Source organism: Xiphophorus couchianus, chromosome 8, assembly GCF_001444195.1.
Source record: "Xiphophorus couchianus chromosome 8, X_couchianus-1.0, whole genome shotgun sequence".
Lineage (NCBI taxonomy): Eukaryota > Metazoa > Chordata > Actinopteri > Cyprinodontiformes > Poeciliidae > Xiphophorus > Xiphophorus couchianus.
The window spans coordinates 14,629,034-14,648,645 of record NC_040235.1 but is presented as its reverse complement, the minus strand read 5'-3'; the positions used below and the strand labels follow the sequence as shown (position 1 = coordinate 14,648,645).

The 19,612-nt window shown below is 37.1% G+C and overlaps 3 protein-coding genes across 3 annotated transcripts; 2 read left to right on the top strand and 1 right to left on the bottom strand.

The window, feature by feature from the left end:
• The first annotated feature begins 1,894 nt into the window (after positions 1-1,894).
• Positions 1,895-5,156, top strand: rhof (ras homolog family member F). Its single transcript, XM_028025967.1, has 5 exons — positions 1,895-2,121; positions 2,280-2,367; positions 3,385-3,494; positions 3,774-3,908; positions 4,116-5,156. Exons 1-5 carry the CDS (start codon positions 1,987-1,989, stop codon positions 4,278-4,280), a joined length of 633 nt encoding a protein of 210 aa, XP_027881768.1. The 5' UTR covers positions 1,895-1,986; the 3' UTR covers positions 4,281-5,156.
• tmem120b (transmembrane protein 120B) lies at positions 4,926-16,069 on the bottom strand. The gene is made up of 12 exons (XM_028025966.1): positions 15,886-16,069; positions 12,903-13,021; positions 12,337-12,453; positions 12,165-12,224; positions 11,982-12,077; positions 11,813-11,902; positions 11,652-11,717; positions 11,494-11,555; positions 8,243-8,335; positions 7,907-7,971; positions 7,636-7,704; positions 4,926-6,500 (listed from the first exon to the last, which is right to left on the bottom strand). The coding sequence occupies exons 1-12, from the start codon at positions 16,063-16,065 to the stop codon at positions 6,396-6,398; spliced, it is 1,122 nt and encodes a 373-aa protein (XP_027881767.1). The 5' UTR covers positions 16,066-16,069; the 3' UTR covers positions 4,926-6,395.
• Positions 16,070-16,250: 181 nt separating this feature from the next.
• On the top strand, positions 16,251-19,383 carry morn3 (MORN repeat containing 3). Its single transcript, XM_028025000.1, has 6 exons — positions 16,251-16,372; positions 17,732-17,900; positions 18,021-18,178; positions 18,260-18,419; positions 18,522-18,706; positions 19,240-19,383. Exons 2-6 carry the CDS (start codon positions 17,756-17,758, stop codon positions 19,303-19,305), a joined length of 714 nt encoding a protein of 237 aa, XP_027880801.1. The 5' UTR covers positions 16,251-16,372; positions 17,732-17,755; the 3' UTR covers positions 19,306-19,383.
• Positions 19,384-19,612: the final 229 nt, after the last annotated feature.

Genomic DNA, 19,612 nt, shown 5'->3' with positions numbered 1-19,612 from the left:
ATGTTTATGACGTTTAAATAAAGACTGTACACTTATTTTGGAGTTTTGTGCTATTTTATGATTTATAAAAGATTTTCAGGCCCATACTTGAAAAGATTGCATCACCCAAATATAAATTACACAACATGTGCAGGGAACATTATTTTAGATACAGGCTGACATTGTTGAATTAATAATGTACAAATCATAATTTATGAAATGCTTAAAATACCCTTTTCAAATAATACAAGGGATAGCTTCCTCTACTAGCTGTCTTCTAACATAAATCTTCAAATTTGACTTTACAGCCTACCTCAGTTTCAGCTGAAATGCCTTCATGTTAAGTAAGCTGGTCCATTCAAGAACATGTTGGTATGTTCTGATGATGAACGCTCACTCTCTGTGATCTACTCACTCTACCCCAGCAGATTGTATTATTCTGTAATCATCGTCAGTTAAACCTTTTCCAAAATTGTTTTTGAAAAATATACTTCACTTTTAGAGCACTGTTAATTACATTTACTATCCTGATCATTTTATTTTTTTAGCAAAGAGTGATTGTTTAAGCCTACTGTGCATCGATACCTCCCTAATCCGAGCCAGATAGTTCATGTCTGCCTCAGGGTTTAGCTGTAGTTTTACACATTAACCCACGACTAAAACTCATGACACACTGATTGTGTTGTTCGATACGCCTCAAAGTACCTTCTCATTTGGACCTGGTGAGATGCTGAAACCTGTTTTGGAATGTTGTTTACAAAGAATAAGGCGTTTATGACTGCATAAAATCAAGTCCTCTGAAGACTTGGTGGATGACTCATGATTTTTCCTACCCAAAATTCAACCTGAACACGAGAATGGCGCACTTAGGTTTTAGGTTAGTATCATCTGAATAAAAAGAAAAAAAATCTTGATTTTACAGACAGACTCAACATTTAAAATAATTGTTTAATTTGACCAATATTTTAGAGTTGAATCTGAGGGAGTTCTAGGTTGGTGACAAGGTAGCCTTACAACCTCAGAGACTTGTAGCTATTCGCCAAACATAAATCTTCACAATACCACTGGGGACATGGAAAACAGCTGGTCCACAATTGTGGAAAGATTTGATTGCTGTAATGCTAATAAAAAATTTCCATTGATTGTTGAAGAGGGTTTAAATTGTTTTCATCAAACCAATTTTTATTAAATGTAAATTGATTCTTTTTTAAATGACACTCCTTTTCCATTGTTTTACCTGTTGAGCAGTGGCGTCTCAATTATCAGAAGAAAACTTCCTTGTTGAATGGAAATAATTTCAAATGTAAATCTGAAACTCAGCTGAACTTGAAACACACAAACACATCAAATATAACTTTTTGTATCTTAGTTCTCTTAAGCAAATCTATTGATATAAACTGTGAAGTCAAATTAGACTTCAGTTTCTTCACCTGCCCCCACATGCACAAAAACAGTTATCAAGAAGGTGTGAGGTTACATTCACCGCCATAAAGGCATCCTCACACTTTTCTGAACCACAGAAGTAAGAAATGGTTTTATAGTGATAAAACAAAAGCCTGTACGAAAGCCTCCATGTTTTTAGGTTAAGTGCTATCTTCCCTCCTTACAAATCCACACTCAGTGGAGGCTGTCCCTCACTTTGAGCCCACACCCACAGGATGAAATGAGCAGAAGAGGAAGGAGGAGTAGCCAGTCTTGGTAACTATACATGTGCAGTTCGGCTGCAGGCTTTCTGCAGCTCTCTGTGAGCATGCCTGTTGATGGGGCAGGAGAGAAGTGTAGGGGGGGACCGTTGGAAACGGCGTCATGTTGACAGGAAGAGGAAGTGGTGAGCTGTTTGAACTACCTGGTAAACCATGAGACATGCCTGTTCCTGTCTATGTGATCTCAACTCGATCCAAATGTAGATTTACCTGTTTTCACAAAATCTCTCACTAAAATCTGGAGGGCGCACCTTCTGCCTCGTACTGCCTGGCACGTATTTGACTGTTTCGAGGGAACCAAAACATGACACAAAACGGTGCCGGACCTGGCAGCGGTACCACAAAAAAGGTAGAAGAACTTAAAATTGTGATTGTGGGAGATGGAGGCTGTGGGAAAACTTCTCTTCTGATGGTTTATGCCAAAGGTGATTTTCCAGAGGTAAGAGGAGCTCCCATTGAGACTTTAATATACAGACAACACTTTATATGATAAATGTGAAAGATTTAATGTAAAAAAAAAACGACTTAATGTGATCTGAAGTTGATATTAAACATTCAGTTATAAAAATAAATCTTTCTTTTTGTTTTCCTAAACAGAAATATGCTCCCTCAGTGTTTGAAAAGTATGTCACAACTATCTCCCTGGGAGGAAAAGAGATTAAGCTCAACCTGTATGACACAGCCGGTAAGAAAAATATCACTTCCTTATTACAATTCATCCCGTTTTTACTCTTTGCGCAACACATTTCACTTCTTGACCCATCATACTAAAGGGTCAAGAAGGTTCCAAGAAGGAACTCATCGGTCACAAACCTTGTTCACATGTTGATAATAAAATAGTGCATACTGGCCCAGAGTCAGCAATGCTGTAAACTAACGGGGATGGCAACACATTTCAAAGTGTTTATTTTAGATAATAAACTTGTGGTCTGTGTTTATTGGTCACTGAATTGTTAGGTGAGCAGCAAATGTTGAGGAAGTAGAAAAAGTTGATATTTATGACAGAGAAACTGACAAGTTAGTGATAACCGACCCTTCATTAAATACTAATATAAAATACAACCTATTTAGGTTTCTAAATACTATTTTCTAGTATTTCTTACTAGAAAAAAACATAATTTTTATTTAGTTTTAGCTTAGTTTGTAATATTTTTATGTCAAGATGTGCATCGACTTTAGTGCTTTCTTTAAAAAAAAACAAAAGCGCTACATATTTAGTATTCTGTGTCAAAGATCTTTTGTACAGTTTCTGTTTTTTGTGAACTGAATTAGCAAACCTCGTTTCCCATACTGACTGGTTGCATATGTTCATGGTAGTGTTGCATTAATTGTGGTTTCTTTTTTTTAAATTATTTTCTATTTTATAATTACCCAGGAATCAGAAGTACATGATTATCACACAGCTTCCTGTAAGATTCATGGGAAAAGGTGCACAGTACTGAAATGTTTTCATTTTAGAAAGTCATCAAAGTCTGTGCCGAAACTTATCTTTTGGCAGAGTGCCTTGCATCTGTAGAGAGGGAAGCCTTATTCAGGATGTGGTTTTTTTGTCTTTACTCGCAGCTTTTTCAGATACATTGCACTGGTAAATTTATTCTTGAGAGAAATACTGTGTTGCTCAGTTCTGCTGTGCATTACCATGCATGATTTCTTCTCTAAAGCTGTTATTTTACCCACATAGCTTGTGCTTTTGTTTCTTTAGGACAAGAGGACTATGACAGACTGAGGCCACTGTCATACCAAGAAGCTAATCTGGTTTTAATCTGCTTTGATGTGACCAACCCTACCAGCTTTGAGAATGTTATGATCAAGGTACACACCTCCAACATGCATTGTGTCAAACAATACACACACACAAAGCACAAAGAAATGGATAGTGATAAGTGGAGTTTCAGGTTTTATCTGCTAATGATTAATAGTGAAAGCTGTGTTGAAGAAGTGCTGCATTCTTTTTGCTGATTAACTCAAGAACTATTGCCGTTTACACCTCCATACAGATTATTCAGTCAAGCAAAAACAAGCACGGTAATGCAATCACATAGCCCAGGCTTCCAGTTCTAAACAAAATGTTCAAATCTCCTATTTATCTAGTGGTACCCGGAGGTGAAGCACTTCTGTAGGGGCACACCAGTGATCCTGATTGGCTGCAAAACTGACCTCAGGAAGGATAAAGAGTGTTCAAGGAAATTGAAGGCCATGAATCTGAATCCCATTACGTATGTTCAGGTAAGAAAAGTGCATCAGCATTTACTGATCTACGAAGCAGAACCTTTTCAGCGAGGTTGCAGGAGGCACAGAGCAATGTGAAAGAGGAAGCGGAAAAACCAAACATTTAAACCACTTTATCTCTATCATGTCCCAATTGCTTATTTTTATTTGCATGCTGTCATACTGTCAGCCACGCAGTGTAATTCTTGGTGTGTTTGGGCGTAGGGAGAGGAGACTCGGCTGGAGATGAACGCGGAGCTCTATCTTGAGTGTTCGGCCAAACATCAGGAGAACGTGGAGGACATTTTCAGAGAGGCGACAAAAAGAGCTCTGGCCTTCAACCAAAAACAGAGGAACAACAAGAGGAAGAAAAAATGTCTTATTCTGTGAAGATACAAACTTTCAGGATCCCACGCTCTTGCAGGCAATTGTTAGAGGATCCTTTGCTTCAACGCATTTGAACACTTGAGATGCCAAATATAATTTGCGTCCTACAGAGATAGGAAAGTAAAAAAAAAAAAAAAAAAACCTGATAGGATGCGTCTTTTGTGCACCCCGGAAGGCCGGTTAGTAATCTTCAACAGCGCAACAAAAATTGCGATTGCTGCAGCAGGAAGGACAGTTTTGCAAGTTGTAATGACATTTTCTAATGTAGCATACAACAAGACACTTCTTGTATAAGTTTTATACTTTTTGTGTTTATGTACAAGTATTTTTTTTCCTGAAAGTATTTTTGCACAACTGCAGAAAGTTGTCTATACCTATTTATTAATGGAGATTATCAGTTCTTGAGCTGAAATTTGTAGGCAACATAATCCTACATAGAATAGTTGTTGGTTTTCAATATGTAATGGTACTGTAACTTTAAAGTAGCACTGGTTGGCTACCAACATGGCCACATTAGGCCGGTTAGTAATTCTTAACTTTACCAACAGCGCCCACTTGAGGCAGAAAATAAACCAGCACATTAAATGTCAAGTGCTATCAGTATTCTAAAATTAAAATAAAAGCAAATATTGTCTGGATCTTCTCATAAACAGTTGCATATTTGTGTTTAATGTAGCATGGATTTTGTTCACAACAACATACACAGATTAAAGAAACTGGCACATGTTCTGTTACTGACCACACTTCAGTACACATGAAAGAACAGCCACACTGTGAAAAAAGATTATTTGTGCATTATGACATGAAATGTAACCACCTGATCCCCAACGAGCTTCAATTTTCCCCCTCAATAAAAAGGAGTTCTAAGTGGTCTCTGAAGGAGCTACAATTTGTTGAAATAATAATAATAAAAAACTAACTGTGGCATTTTCAAAATAGCATGGAAGATTTCTTTTTTCGGGGGTAGAATAAGGCAACAAACACTCACATTTTTAAATAACCAATTAAAAAGACTGAAAAAAAACATTACAGTGAATGATTTAATCAAAAATAAAAATTAATGTGCACCATTACAGAATAGTGGTACGCTTATGTAATTTAAAACAGAAAAAAACACAATAGTACTCTTAACTGAATAAATCTGAGTAGTGGCACAAACAGCAGCATTTGATCACTTGCACAACATTATGTAACAAAATAACAGAAGAAACCAGAACGGTCAGGACCTGAAGAGTGCATTTTGAACTTTTAAGTTTCTTCGGCAAGATTAAGACCATCAGCCAAATTTCTGCTAGACGTTTTCTTAACAAAATGTTAAGATGTAAAATGTAAAGCATCTATGTCTGTAAGAAATATTTTGGGAAATCACAAGCTACATTTTTACGTCCGCTTCCTTGCCGTTTCACTAAAGTCGGTTTTTAACATTTGTCAAATTCCCTTTTTAATGGAAGTTTTCTGGCTAAAAACAACAACAAAAAAAGCTCCCTTTGACTGTAAACAGAGCAAAGTACACCAGTGAGGACCCTTCCCCCTCCCTTTAACGAATGCTTTTAGAGTCATGGGCTTGAACTGTGTGCTGGTTTGCTCTGAAGTAACATGACAGTGGTTTTAAAATGTCCATGAAGGAAAAAAAAGTTCACTGACTGAGGTGCCAAAGAGAATATAAGCCAGCGCCAGTTTGACCATTGCTACTTCACAGAAGTATACGCGCATGGCAGACGTTCAAGTGTTGAAAGGCAAACTTTGTTCTGTTCTGCTACCTGTCCTTGCATAATGATTTGAGCGAAGGTGCTCTGAAACTCATGCACAAATCCATAGAAACACATTCTGTCCACAATATGTACACAGAATAAAGAAAGAAACTGCTCCTCCTGTTTGGTTATCATCCACACTGTATCACAGCAACATCAAGTTACTGTAAAGTAAGTAACTGTCAGCGGGACACTTTGGCTGGAAGCTGCTGCTGCCACCGAAGGCTGAGAGAAACCTTAGCTCCGTCCAGACTCAGCCTGGTCAGTGTGGGGTCAGTCCGGTAAACGATTGTGCGTGTTTGACCTGTGATTGCTGGTCCTTTCAAGGATCAGAGAGGTTTCACAGAACTTATTCACAGTCACTTTTTTAGATGTCCTTCTCCTTCTTTTGAACTTTTTGGTGGACGACTTTTAATGTTGTAAGAAAGTTTCCCAGGAAGAGGACGAGAAATGTTAGAGCCAGCATAAATATCTGAAAGCAAGGAAAGAAAACTTATTTCAATATAAAAAAAGGTTACAAAATAAACAGAAACCAAAGCTGTAGTAGAAATCATTTTTAGCACTTTAAATGTGAAACTGTTACACTAAACATATAAAACATAAACTACAGTACGTTGTTCTTAAAGCAGCATTTCCCTAGAAAAAATGTTGTGCATTATTTCATGAAACAAAAAAAGACAAGATTGCGTCACCACTTGTTCGGGTTGAGATGAAAACCAACTTTCCCTTTAGTCATACACGCAAAATTTGTTTTCTCTTAAATTTTGAGCTGAATATTATTAAAGTTTAAAAAAAAATTAAACCCTAGTCACTCGCATTGAAGTTGCAGTCATACACAAATATCACTGTGTATCGTTTAGCTTCTTTTTCAGAAAATTATTTGTATCATTTGAGATTTTCTGTCTACACTGAATATGGTAAACAAAAACATGTAAACATGCCAATGAGGTGACTTTACGAATAGCTATTTTTTTAAATGTATTTTTGTAGAAGTGTAAACAATGTTAAATCACTTCTAAATAATCAGCATCAGTCTCCCTTATTAAACTCACTCCTGACCCTCATTATACATCCAATATTTTTCATCAGCTGTACCCACATGATTAGTAATCAAGTAGTGCAGCTGAAACCTGCATGGCCAATGTTTTTAAGACTATCAGAGTGCATGGCTTATGAGCTGTATTATAAACCATGCATAATATTTTGCTGAGCTAATAAATCTTGGTTTTCCCGTGACAGTCAACGTGTTTTTCTCCCTTTATAGTGACATTACAGTGAAGAACTAACAGTATTGGCTGCTTCAGTTCCCTTATGCGTCTTGCTTTCTGTGTTGCTGATGACAGCATGTGTTGGGAAAAGCAGCTGGAACACTAGTGAATAAATCTTATGATGTTCAAAGCAAAGCCAGAAATGTATGAAGTAGGACAAAAACCGTTAAAAGTTTCATCAAACCGGATTTTCTTTTAAAGCCCCAGAAAATATGAGTCCCATATGACAAAATTATGCTGATGTTTGACATAAAAAAATCCTTTTAAATATAGTTTTTATTTTCTTGAAACCAAGATGTGTTTTGACTGAACGACAGCATTCATCAACCCGATCCTTACCTGCCACTCCTTACAGTCATCATGTCTTGCCAAGCGAAACAGGGTCACAGAGTTGTACAGCTGCCAAAACTGCAAACAGATTAAGCATCGCCTTTTATATTGACTTTACGCAGTAAAGTGGCAAGAGCAAATTTTCATTCAAGGCTGGCATTTTTTAAAAAGCCTATCAGAACAAACAATGGCTACAAATGCTAAATGTGATGTGGCATAACTCAGAATTTTATTTTAATGCATTAAATACAAGCAGAAAGGCAAGACTTGTTCGACTTACGTGGCCAAAAAATAGAAAAGGCAAAAGGAAAGTGAGCCCTCTCCACATCCACGACTGAAATCCCTCTGCAAAAGAAACCCAACTATAACCTTATCGTGCCACAGAATAATTAAGATATTATACTACTACTTTATATTTTATGCCCAACAATCTGACATTGGAGATAGCTTGAAGATGCCTTACTCAAGTTTCCCAGACATCTGCATCCCAACAGAGTAAGAGCTACAGCTGTCTCCATTCTTCACCTTTACCCCAATTTTCTAGACATGCCGCTGCAGATGACTCAAGGGTTCAAACGATTGAAATGACTAGCACCAAAAATAGTATACAACTCACCCACTGTGAGGTCAAGCTGATTTCTCTCTCCCAAAGCACGCAGCCTGTATAAGCAGCCGCTCTGGTAGTAGTACTGGAGGAACTGAACAAAGCCTAGAATTGTAGAAATGATAGTAATATAATTATTGGATTATAGAAACATGATAAGGATAAACTGATTTCACAGAAAAATATATATGTAGGGAGAGAGAAAATACTACAAACACACCAATTATATCTGCTTAGAAAAATAAAAATCCAACCATTTAAGGTTTTGTACCCTGAAATTATGAGCAGGGATTATTTGAATTAAATGTTTTTCAATCTGAACCATCGCATGAGACTGATGAAAGTTACCACATAATGAGTATCAATAAGCAATAATTTTAATCACTATTGTGCAACACATTACACCGTGTTCCAAATTATTATGCAGGTGATATTTTCTCAGATTTTCTAAATGGTCAATGCAAATGATGGTCTGTATAATTTAAGTCATGAACTATTACAGTATAAATCAAATTTTACTGAACAAAGCTCCCCATGAGAACAGTATTTTTTTCAAAAATAAAAAACTCAAAATGCACTGTTCCAAATTATTATGCACAGCAGATTTTCTAAACATTTTATGGATTATAATTAACTACAAATGGTCATTCTTTGAATGTGCAGCATTAAGTGGTCATGTACTAGAATCAAAAGCTATTTCAATCAAAAACATCTCAACAGACCGAGTAACATGCTAACATGTTACCCGTACTTTAATATCACCTGCACAATTCTTGCAACCATTGAACTTGTGAGTTTATGGATAGTTTCTGCTTGAATTTCTTTGCAGGATGTCAGAATACCTTCCCAGAGCTGCTGTTTTGATATGAACTGCATTCACCCCTCAGATCTTCTGCTTGAGGAAACTCCAAAGGTTGTCAGTAGGGTTGAGGTCAGAGGAGGATGGTGACCACACCATGAGTTTCTCCTCTTTTATGCCCATAGCAGCCAATGACACAGTGGTATTCCTTGCAGCATTCATTGTCATGCATGAGGATGATTTTGCTACCGAAGGTACGGCTCTTCTTTTTGAACCATGAAAGAAAGTGATCAGTCAGAAAGTCCATATACTTTGCTGAGGTCATTTTCACACCTTCAGGGACTCTGAAGGGGCCGACCAGCTCTTTCCCCATGATTTCGGCCCAAAGCATGACTCCACCACCTCCTTGCTGACGTCACAACCGTGTTGGGATGTGGTGGCCATCCACCACCAATCCACTACTGCGTTCATCTGGACCATCCAGGGTTGCACAGCAGTCATCAGTGAACAAGTCTGTTTGAAAATCAATCTTCATGTACGGCTGGGCCCACTGCCACCGTTTCTGCTTGTGAGCTCTGGTTAGGGGCCGAATAGTAGGTTCATGCACCACAAGCCTCTGGAGGATCCTCCACCTTGAGGTTCCAGAGGCACCAGCAGCTTCAAATAACTGTTTGCTGCTTTTTAAGGACATTTTAACAGCTGCTCTCTTAATCTGATGAATTTGAACAGAAACCTTCCTCATTATGCCTTTATCCGTACAAACCCATCTTTGTTCTGAATCGGCCACAAATCTCTTCACAGTAAGATAACGCTTCAGTTTTCGTTAAATATCTAATGTTTTCATACTTTGTCATACGGCACTACACTATCTGATGATTTTCGTCAGCAGAAAGATCCTTTCTCTTTCCCATATTGCTTGAAACCTGTGGCCTGCTTAATAGTGTGGAACATCCTTCTTAAGTAGATTTCCTTTAATTGAGCTCACCAGACAAACTAATCAACCAGCTCTCTGAAATTAATTATAGTGATTCAGAGCCCTGACACACAATAATATCTATAAATTTAATAGCACAACAAAAAATGTAATCTTTATGACACTTAAATCCAATTTGCATAATAATTTGGAACATGGTGTGTATTCTCCAAGTTTGGATATGAACTTTTCAAAACAGCCTAAATTTTATTAATTTAAAGCTTATTTATCCATTTGATCAATATGTACATTGGAAGTCAGGGAAAATTTGCTTGCTTGAAGCAAATATTTGTCAACGGTTTAAATGCCCAGCAGGTGATTTTTTTATTTATTTTTTCTTGGATATTGACTTTCACTTGTTGAATTTTCAGATGAAACCGCCCTGAAAGACAAACTCACTACTGCTACTGGCTTTGATAGAACTGTGAGAAGCTGGGAGGAGAAATACTGACTAAACAAAGAAAGTTTCATCAGTAATGTACTGATCACACTCATACCAGTAGGTTTTTTTTGTTCCAAGCATTTTTGATGGATTTTATTGAACAAGATGGTTTATGAAAGTAAATGCTGTTAGGTATTTATAGACCAAAAATAGTCTTAAGTTTCTAGCTTTAATGTATTTAAATAACAGAACAAAATCTATCTCTCCATATGATTTCAGAATAGTGATTAGCACTGATTAGGCACAATTGGCATCACTGATCAAGAAAGCGATCTCTGATTCAAAGTCCTCTGTAGCTAAGAAAAATAAGAAGAGACTGTTTACATGTGTTTAACTGCTCAAATCACAAAATGTAACAAGTTGAAGCTTCAAACTGAATATTTTCCAACTTTACTGTATTTTGTTTCACTTCTGGACAGGAAAATTTAGGAGGACCATTTGTTAAGAATGGAAATGTTTAGTCACAGCCCTTCATTCAAGAAACAAGGATTTTTTTCTACACCTGATTTATAACTCTCCACTGTGCAGGCAGTGTGCTGAACGCTGTAAAGTGAGCTAAAAGCTCACGCCGGTGCCACCAATCCTGGTTAGCTGCAAATATGCTGTCATGCTAATAAAAAAAAAAAACCAAACAAACATGCAAGCCATAATTATTGGTTTAAGGTGTCTTTGTTTCGCCCTTTGAATGGGACTATTTTTATCAATATGGTTTTTAAAGTTCAAACTGTAATACTGCATTTCACAAAAGAAGGAAATACAGAAAACATTAAAATTATTGGTCAGATTTGCAAAGAAGTTGTGAAGACTGGAGAAAATACATAAATTTTGAAAATGATGAGTGAATTTGCATTAATAGTTGCAATCGCAGCTTTCTGGAGGGACTCATTACACCTAATAAAGTCCTGGTGGATGCTGAAATCTTTTCTTCACAACACTGTATGCTTTGCTTTCAAATATACAAACATGTAAAATAAAAAGAGAACATTAAACGAGAGAGAAAAACTTTTTGGAAAAAGCTAAAATCTGGGTAAACAAACCACAAGACTTACTCTGATAAATGGAGAACGCAAGGAACTGGTTTCGAAACATCTGATACATTTGTCCCTCGGGCCTTTGAAAACATACATTGATAAACGGAAACATGTTTTAGCATTTTATGAATTTTCACCTTCATGTTACTGAATATCATGTTAAACAGGTATCTCACCAGGTAAGCATAACACCTGACAGGAAAGTGGACACATAATGGTGAGACACCCACCAGCCTTTGATCCTGAAACGGAAAAAAAGGGATGGAGAGCAAAAACAGCTGCATTATTTTCAAAACCCAAATGTAGAAATCTTTATGAGATCATCATCAAAACACACCTGGAACCATTTGTGATGAGGATGCTTTCCCTTATGGTCAAAGTGCAATAGTACCAGACCAGCAAAAAGTTGAAGATTTCGTCTGTGACTCTGAAGATTGAATAATAATAAAAAAATTATTTAAGAAAACATTACAAGACTACTCTTTTAAGAGGAAGCAATACCTTACCGGTAGTTAAGAAAAAAGAGGCAGGTTATGGCTCCAAACATCAGGATTATTGTCATATAAAGCTTGAACTTCTCGTACTCGTCTTTGTAGGCAAATCTATACAAATGAAACCTGGGTGAGATTGGCAAGCAGACAACATCTTCTTTTCTATCTTGGAGTCATCTCGTTTTGCATTTTCCATACTTTGCCTGATTACTGAGGAGCGTCACGTTCACGTTGCCCAGGACCAAACTCAAGTACAGCCTGAAATAAAAAAACACAAAACAGGTCAGTACAGTTTCCTGGATTAAAGACAGTTCTCATATTACCGAATAACGAAAAGAACAAATACATGGAAAAAATAAACAGCACACACCCATTCTTCTTTGGCAAGTAGGCTTCCATATCAAAGAAAACATTTTCTTTTTCTTTGATTTGTGATTTGATGTCTGTTATTAGTTTCAGCTGATTTTCATCACATGTCTGCGCACACCTGTGAAGACCAGAGTAAATGCTGATGAGCAAGAAAATTTTAGTGCCAGAAAAATATGTTTTTTTTAAGGTAGTAACCCAGTAACATCCATCTACACCTGTAACTGGAATCAGAATGAGAATGTGTCTTGCAATTGTATCCATATGTCATCTTTGTCATGTTTTGTGGCATTACACCCACAAACCTCAATAATGTGCAACTGCTATCCAGTTGGATGGCGAACAGTTGCAAAACTCTTTAGTCTTTTGCAGCCTCTATTAGATTGTCTTGTATTTAGACAGAAGTTTTCGGTTGAAACATTAAACATTGCGGAAAAGTTAAAGAACTATGGAGATTTTTGCAAGGCAATATAGACAGACACTTCAGTCCAAGCACATCATTAAACGAGTCTTACTGGTTTGAAACCAAACAAAAAATGTCTCTTTCCCCTAAATGCTGGCAGTACTCACTTTTTCAAGCTAAGCCTCAGGTCTTTCAGACATTTTCTCTGTTTGCTGATGGAGCTGCTGCATGTCGCCTGAAGATTGGTGAGCTCCTCCAGTTTGTGTCTGTATATTTTATGAGTTTCCTAGAGATACAATAAGCAGAAACATAAGTTACATTAAGACGCTTCTACAGATGTCAAAGCGCTAACATTATTAAAAAAAAAAGAATAAAAAATGTCAGCAGGGAACGCTTCACACTGTGAAATTTAATTTGAGCTCTGTCTGAACAAAATCCACCCATGACTCTGCATTAAGCGGTGAGATAAACACATGCCGCAGAATTCCTGCAGACAACATAAAATGTTATAGAAACGACCGCTGCCAGTAATAAATTTTAGGAATGCTTTTGACAGCTTAACCTAAACAAACTTGATTTTTCACATTTTAAGAACATGGGTTAGTCTTTATGTCTTGGTTCCTTATTGGTTTGCTCTTTAGGTTTTTGTATTTAATCAAGTCCACCAAATGAAACCACATACAGATTTCTGCTGTGCAATAAAATATCCCGAGGTGTGTGTGATTGCACTGCCTGTGCTTTATATCACATGACAGTTCTCTCACATTAAAGCTGTTGATGTGCACATGACCAATTTAAGGACTACATCTTACCTCAGGTCAGTCAGGAGTTTACATCTAAACAGTTGAATACTTGAGGTTACGTTGTGGAGGAAGTGGTATGATAATTACTGCCAAGGAGTGCAAGCACAGATGTGACTTATTGTAATATGTTGAATTCCTGCCTCTACAACACAATTCAAATTCAAAAATATTTTATTTAGCCAAAGGGAAATTAAATTAAACACTCATTTAGTTTAGCGTTTAATTATTAAACACTAATAACACTAAGTAGGGCAGAAGTTGTAATACTTTTATTATTATTCCATTTCTAAAAACCTTTTTACAATAAAACTGTTGCCTTGTATTAGTCAACGCAAAAAATAAATGTTCATACATGTCGATGCTCTTCACCATTTGCTAAATAGACATGGTTAAACTTAAGACTGACCAGTTTGGCACTTCTGTAGCATTTCTACTTTAATATGAAAAAACACAATGTCCTTTAAAAATTCGGTTAATTGTCATTTCACGAATACATTCACCAAATTGCTTTGCCATTTCTTATGGATGCTGAATCTATGACTACCTGACAAACAGGTCACAGTTCATTGAACGGAAGGTCTTTGTGTCTAATCAGGTGGTCAGCAACACGGGAGCACCACAGGGGACAGTACTGTACTTCCTTTTCACCATATACACTTCAGATTTACAGCCGAAGCCCGACTTATGCCCTCTACAGAAATACTCAGATGATTCTGCAGTCGTCAGCTGTGTCAGAGATGGACAAGAATCTAAGTAGAGAAAGCTGGTGGACCGCTTTGTGGCATGATATGTGAACAAAACAAAGGAGATGATTGTAGATTTCAGAAGAAACAGGGTTAGATCAAACCATATTTCCATCAAGGAAGAAGTGGAGGTGGTTGACAAATATAAATATCTTGGTGTTCACCTGGACAACAGACTGTAGGGGAGATGCAACAGTGAAGCCGTCTATAAGACGGGTCAGAGTAGATTGTTCTTGTTGAGGAAGCTAAGATTTTGTTGTTGAGAGCATCATCTGCTCTGCCACCATCTTTTGGAGCAGAGATGGTGCCCCAAAAGATCAGAACCAGGGACCTAAAAATGCTCAACAATCTGATAAAGAAGGCTGGTTCTGTTCTATGGAAACTCTTGAAATGATAATGCAAATAAATATTTTCCATAAAATCAAGAACATTATGGACAACCCTGACCATCCTCTGAAGCTGTCTTAGAAAACAAAATGTCTTCAGTCAGAGGCTTCTTCAAATTCACTGTGATACAAACTGCTACAGGTGATCTTTCCTGCCAACGCCCATCACTATCTACAATAAATCTTTGAAGTATTTAAATTAATAAGAGATACAACAACATTTAATTTTCCTTTGGGATCAATAAAGCATTTCTGAATTGAAAAGCACACAGGTTTCCAATTCAACAAGTTTGACATATGGTAAGGCAATAATGACGGGATCTTTTTAGCAAAGAGGACTCATTTATTTAAAGTAGTGTAAAACATGATCATATTAGGGAATAAGGAGGCACTACCTGAAGAAGAAGCAGGATTTAAAGAAACAGATAAGTTATGTCTCTTTCCTTCACATCTGTGATACTGCCAGTGTCTGTGACATTGAATTGTTTTGATTTTTTTTAATGCGTTCTCTACTGATCATGCACCTGAACAAGTTTATTCAAGACTACAATATACTCTGAAAGAAGAATACATAGCAGTAGCATTCATCATGGAAATCCCTGAACTGCTGACCATCACCACCACAATTTCCTTCCCTGAAGAGCAGCTCTAGATTTCCAGCTTCCATGCCATTGCAGACACACGTCCAAAGTTAAGTTGATTATGATGCCTCGCCGCTCCTGAATTGTTTCAAGTTAGCCAACTGTAGCAAAGGTAAGCTAGCCTAATAACTAATGACAGAGGGTGGGAGTAAGTGGCTATTAAGAGTTTACCAAAGCAAAAACCTGAGCAAAAAAAAAAAACACCTTGCACGAGCTTTACGTAACTTTGGTAGCAATTGTGTAACCAACAGCAGCATAGCATGTCAGACTGAAGGCTTTAGCTGGACTATAGCTCTACTTTAGCGGTAGGGAAAAAATGTCAAGTAACCTGCAGCTAATGCTAGCTGCTACAACACAAGGATGTTGCACTACAGTCAGAGAAAATAGTCATAGTTGAATAAGTTCACAGCTTAGTTGGAGCGACATACAGCAGGAGCGAAGACTAAATACAGCGTTTAAGTCTCAGCCGAGAATGAATGGCGAAGAGCAAAGAACCAAAGTGCCAAAGCCCCGCTACAGTGTCTGTCAGTGACACCCGCTACATATGAAAAACACTCGATTAAGCGATTCTGGTTACCTGTAACTGTTGGTACTCCTTTTCTATTTCCTCCCATTCTGCCTCAAAAGTGGGCTTGGACATCGTGGCAGAACGAAACGTGACGGATAAGACACTTCCACCAGGTTCCACTCCGACTGGCTCGTCCTCGCTGCTCCCAAAGACTGCTTCTCCGTGTTTTAATTGTCGCGCAGAGCGCATGCGCACCCCCGACGATTAAGCAGTGTAGCTGAACCGCAGCTGAACCCGCTAAAAGTCAACAAACACTTCCGTAATTTTTATTAAAGTTGTTAAGATATTGGAAAATAACTGACAGGTTTAATTACAAATTGTTTTAATTTGGGGTTTTAATAAATTCGTTATCCACCAATCACAGGGCACTTTACTGTTGCTATGATACATCAAACAGTTTTTTGTTCTGCGGAAGAAGTTAATATAGCTTGTGTTTTCTTGATTTTTCCAAGCGGGTTGAGTGCATTTAAGTCATCCGCTTGGATACACTGCCAAGGTACAAAATATTTTTATCTAACTTAAAATTTCTGGACGGTGTTTTACAGTAATTTATGGTTTAAGTACATGTGTCCCTACATATCGCATTAACTGACCAGATTTCTTTGTAATTATGTACATAAGAAAAAATATAGCTCCAAAAATATTTAGTTATAAACTAATTTGACTCAAATTTTCTCTGATCATATTGTTTTTGATAGAACGATAAGGCCCATTTTGCTTGAGAACGTTATTCAGTAATGAAAACAAGGGTAGTAGTAGTATGAAGGTTTGGTAATTTTGCTAATTTTTGCTGCATGTTTATTAGAATGTTCTGCAGTAATATAATAGTCAACGATGAAAATAACTAATATATTTCTTTAAACAAAATCTCAAGAGAATTGCAAAAGAAAAATAATGTTACATAAAATCCAAGTTCTGACATTGATTTTGATGTACAGATTTTAAAGGGATAGTTCAGATATTTTTAAGTGGAGTTCTGTGAAGTTATTATCAGTAAAAAAAATCCCCCCACTTTGATAGAAAAAATGTCATACTGCAGCAAGTTTGTAGAACACCGTATAAATCCTCGGAGCTGTGAAGGTTAACTGCTAGTCATATGGGCCTCTACTTTAGCTGATTTTTGCACATATACATTTATTTTTTCACGAGAATGTTAAGTTTGTGGTTGTTTTCTCATCTGGACATCTTCTGTATCACTACATTAAAGTTACATTGGTTGAAGTTGCGGACTGTATTAATGGCTTCCTCAGCTGTGATTCTTCTCTCTATTCTACATAGTGGACCGTACTTATGGATTTTGCTACCAACTGTAATTTTTTTAAGTAGATGTTTTCTTGTTTTTTTAACTGTAGAAATTACCCCAGTTGACTGCTTTGGTGGGTCTCTGTTTTAGCTGATGTTTGCACATGTAAATTTATTTTTTTCACAAGAGTGTTGTTAAATGCTCAGGTGGATTGATATTCTTTGGAGTCGTAACATACTGTAGATGTTGCTTGGCTGAAACAACTGCAGCAGGCCTAATAACATTCTCTTGTAAAAGTCTGTATTGTTATTGCTAATTTAGCACTGTGTCTCAGGTAACTAGCTGTAAAGATTTCAGTACTCTGAAGATTTCCATACATCTCTATTCAAGAGAACTTCACAAAAACTCTGAATTATCCCTTTCAGTGAGCCACAAGTGTAAGAACCTTTCTGGCATCCCACTGTTTTGAAACTGTTCTGTAGAGAGCATAAACTTCAGATTTGCTGAAGCTGATGATCATTTTAAAAAGCAAGAACACTTAGTCTGGAAATCAATGGGCAGTGAGTGAACATACCATTTTAAATGTTTAAAATATTTTATTTCTTCTCACAGGATTCCCACCACATCTTTCCAGTCATGCCAATTTATAAACCATTTAGAAAAACTCTTCCACCTTCAGTACAGAAGGATAAAGATTCCCAGAAATGTGGACTGCGGCACACAGTTTACTCAGTCTGTGGAAATGAATACACTGGAGAGTGGCTAGAGAACCAGAAGCATGGTTAGATAACACTTTTTATTTACCACAACTAAAATTACCAATATTAAGTTAGCCAATATTAAACCAAACACTCTGCAAGATGAAATTTTAGATGACTGACTTTTTGAAAACTTTGTCAAGGCAACGGAATTCAGGTTTGGAAGAAAGCTGGTGCCATTTATCATGGGGAGTGGAAATATGGAAAACGTGATGGTTATGGCACCTACAGTGTACAAATCCCGGAAACAAAGGAGTACACAAGGAAGTATTGTGGTCAATGGAAAAATGGAAAGAAGCATGTATGCTTTATTTATTATCTTCATATTGGACTTTGAAACACACATACCCAGACAGTGATATGTATTTTTCTATCCTTTTAGGGATATGGGACATATTTCTTTGACAGCTCAGCAGTGTATGAGGGGGAGTGGGCAGATGACCAACACAATGGCTGGGGAAGGATGTACTATGAAAACGGAGATATTTATGAAGGAGAGTGGCTGAACCATAAGAATCACGGCCGAGGAATTATTAGATTTTGTAAGAGAATATTTCTTCCCATAATTGCAAATGAAAACGTTTGGGCTCCAATATGTCTAATTGAGATTTTTTTATTTTTTTTTTTACCAATTTCTTCTGTAGCCAATGGAAACTGGTACGAGGGCTCGTGGCGAGATGGGAAGAGGAACGGTGATGGAAAGTTTTATTACTCTGACAAAGGCCTGCTTTATGAAGGCTTTTGGGTGGATGGGATAGCAAAATGTGGGACACTTGTAGATGTTGGAAGGGAATCAGCACCATCACCACCTGAGTTTCCATTTCCAAAGGTATGTGACTATTTACAGTTATGACTGTATTGAAACCCATTCACTTCCACAGTCATTTTATCAGGCAAACAGAACACATGCTTCAAACTCTGAGATGTATAAGATACACATATCTTTAGAAAAATAAACCAAAGCAATAAGCCTCAAAAATGCTGCATATGCAACAGTGGTGTGGCTTGTTTCTTTAAAACTTGAAACCTGTCAAAATTATTTTGGCATTGTGATTGTTTTTATTTGTACGCTGGAAAATGAACACTGTGGAACACTAAAACATTATACTGATCAAAGTAAACCAATCAGAAAAGCGTCACACCTTCCCTCTTCAAATCTCGAGGGTCATATTAAAAGCCTACACCAAGGCAGCTTTCCGGGGTAAGATTTGACCTAGGTCATCTTTTTTATGCTGATAATTGCAGTGAAAACAGTGGAGGGTCAATGAATGGCCCCAGAAAACTACACTGGTTCCCAGAAAATTTGGAAACACACGTAAAAGTATTCAGTTCAGTGACACGTACTTATGTTCTTTTTCCAAGATTCAACTGGTGGACATGGAGTTGGTTTTACGGGAAGCTAGAGCAGCTTGCCAATGTCACTGTTGAAGAGCAGTAGGAGGAAAAATGGCAAGTTCCTACTTTCTCCAGTTATCAGGAAGCCAATAAAATGATGCCATCCATTTATTAAGTTCTCTCATAGTTTTCATTGAGTTTCCACTTTTTTGATAATTAATTAATGACACAGGTGTTACTATTATAATTAATAACATGAAAGAAGCCTGAGGTCTTTCGTTGTGGAGTTTGCATGTTCTCCTTGTGCATGTACACCTTCCACAGTCTTATAACATGACTTTTAGGTTAATTGGATTCTCTAAATTGTCTTTAGGTATGAATATGTGTGTGTTGCCCTCCG

Bases quoted from the DNA above. Each gene is read 5' to 3' on its own strand.
- rhof (XM_028025967.1), top strand. From the start codon at position 1,987: ATGACACAAAACGGTGCCGGACCTGGCAGCGGTACCACAAAAAAGGTA. The intron at 2,368-3,384 runs GTAAGAAAAATA...TTGTTTCTTTAG, and splicing joins CAACCTGTATGACACAGCCG to GACAAGAGGACTATGACAGA. The intron at 3,909-4,115 runs GTAAGAAAAGTG...GTTTGGGCGTAG, and splicing joins ATCCCATTACGTATGTTCAG to GGAGAGGAGACTCGGCTGGA.
- tmem120b (XM_028025966.1), bottom strand. From the start codon at position 16,065: ATGCGCTCTGCGCGACAATTAAAACACGGAGAAGCAGTCTTTGGGAGC. The intron at 12,454-12,902 runs GTGAGTACTGCC...TGGTCTTCACAG, and splicing joins CTGAGGCTTAGCTTGAAAAA to GTGTGCGCAGACATGTGATG. The intron at 6,501-7,635 runs GTAAGGATCGGG...CCTTGCTTTCAG, and splicing joins ATGACTGTAAGGAGTGGCAG to ATATTTATGCTGGCTCTAAC.
- morn3 (XM_028025000.1), top strand. From the start codon at position 17,756: ATGCCAATTTATAAACCATTTAGAAAAACTCTTCCACCTTCAGTACAG. The intron at 18,179-18,259 runs GTATGCTTTATT...CTATCCTTTTAG, and splicing joins GGAAAAATGGAAAGAAGCAT to GGATATGGGACATATTTCTT. The intron at 18,420-18,521 runs GTAAGAGAATAT...TTTCTTCTGTAG, and splicing joins CCGAGGAATTATTAGATTTT to CCAATGGAAACTGGTACGAG.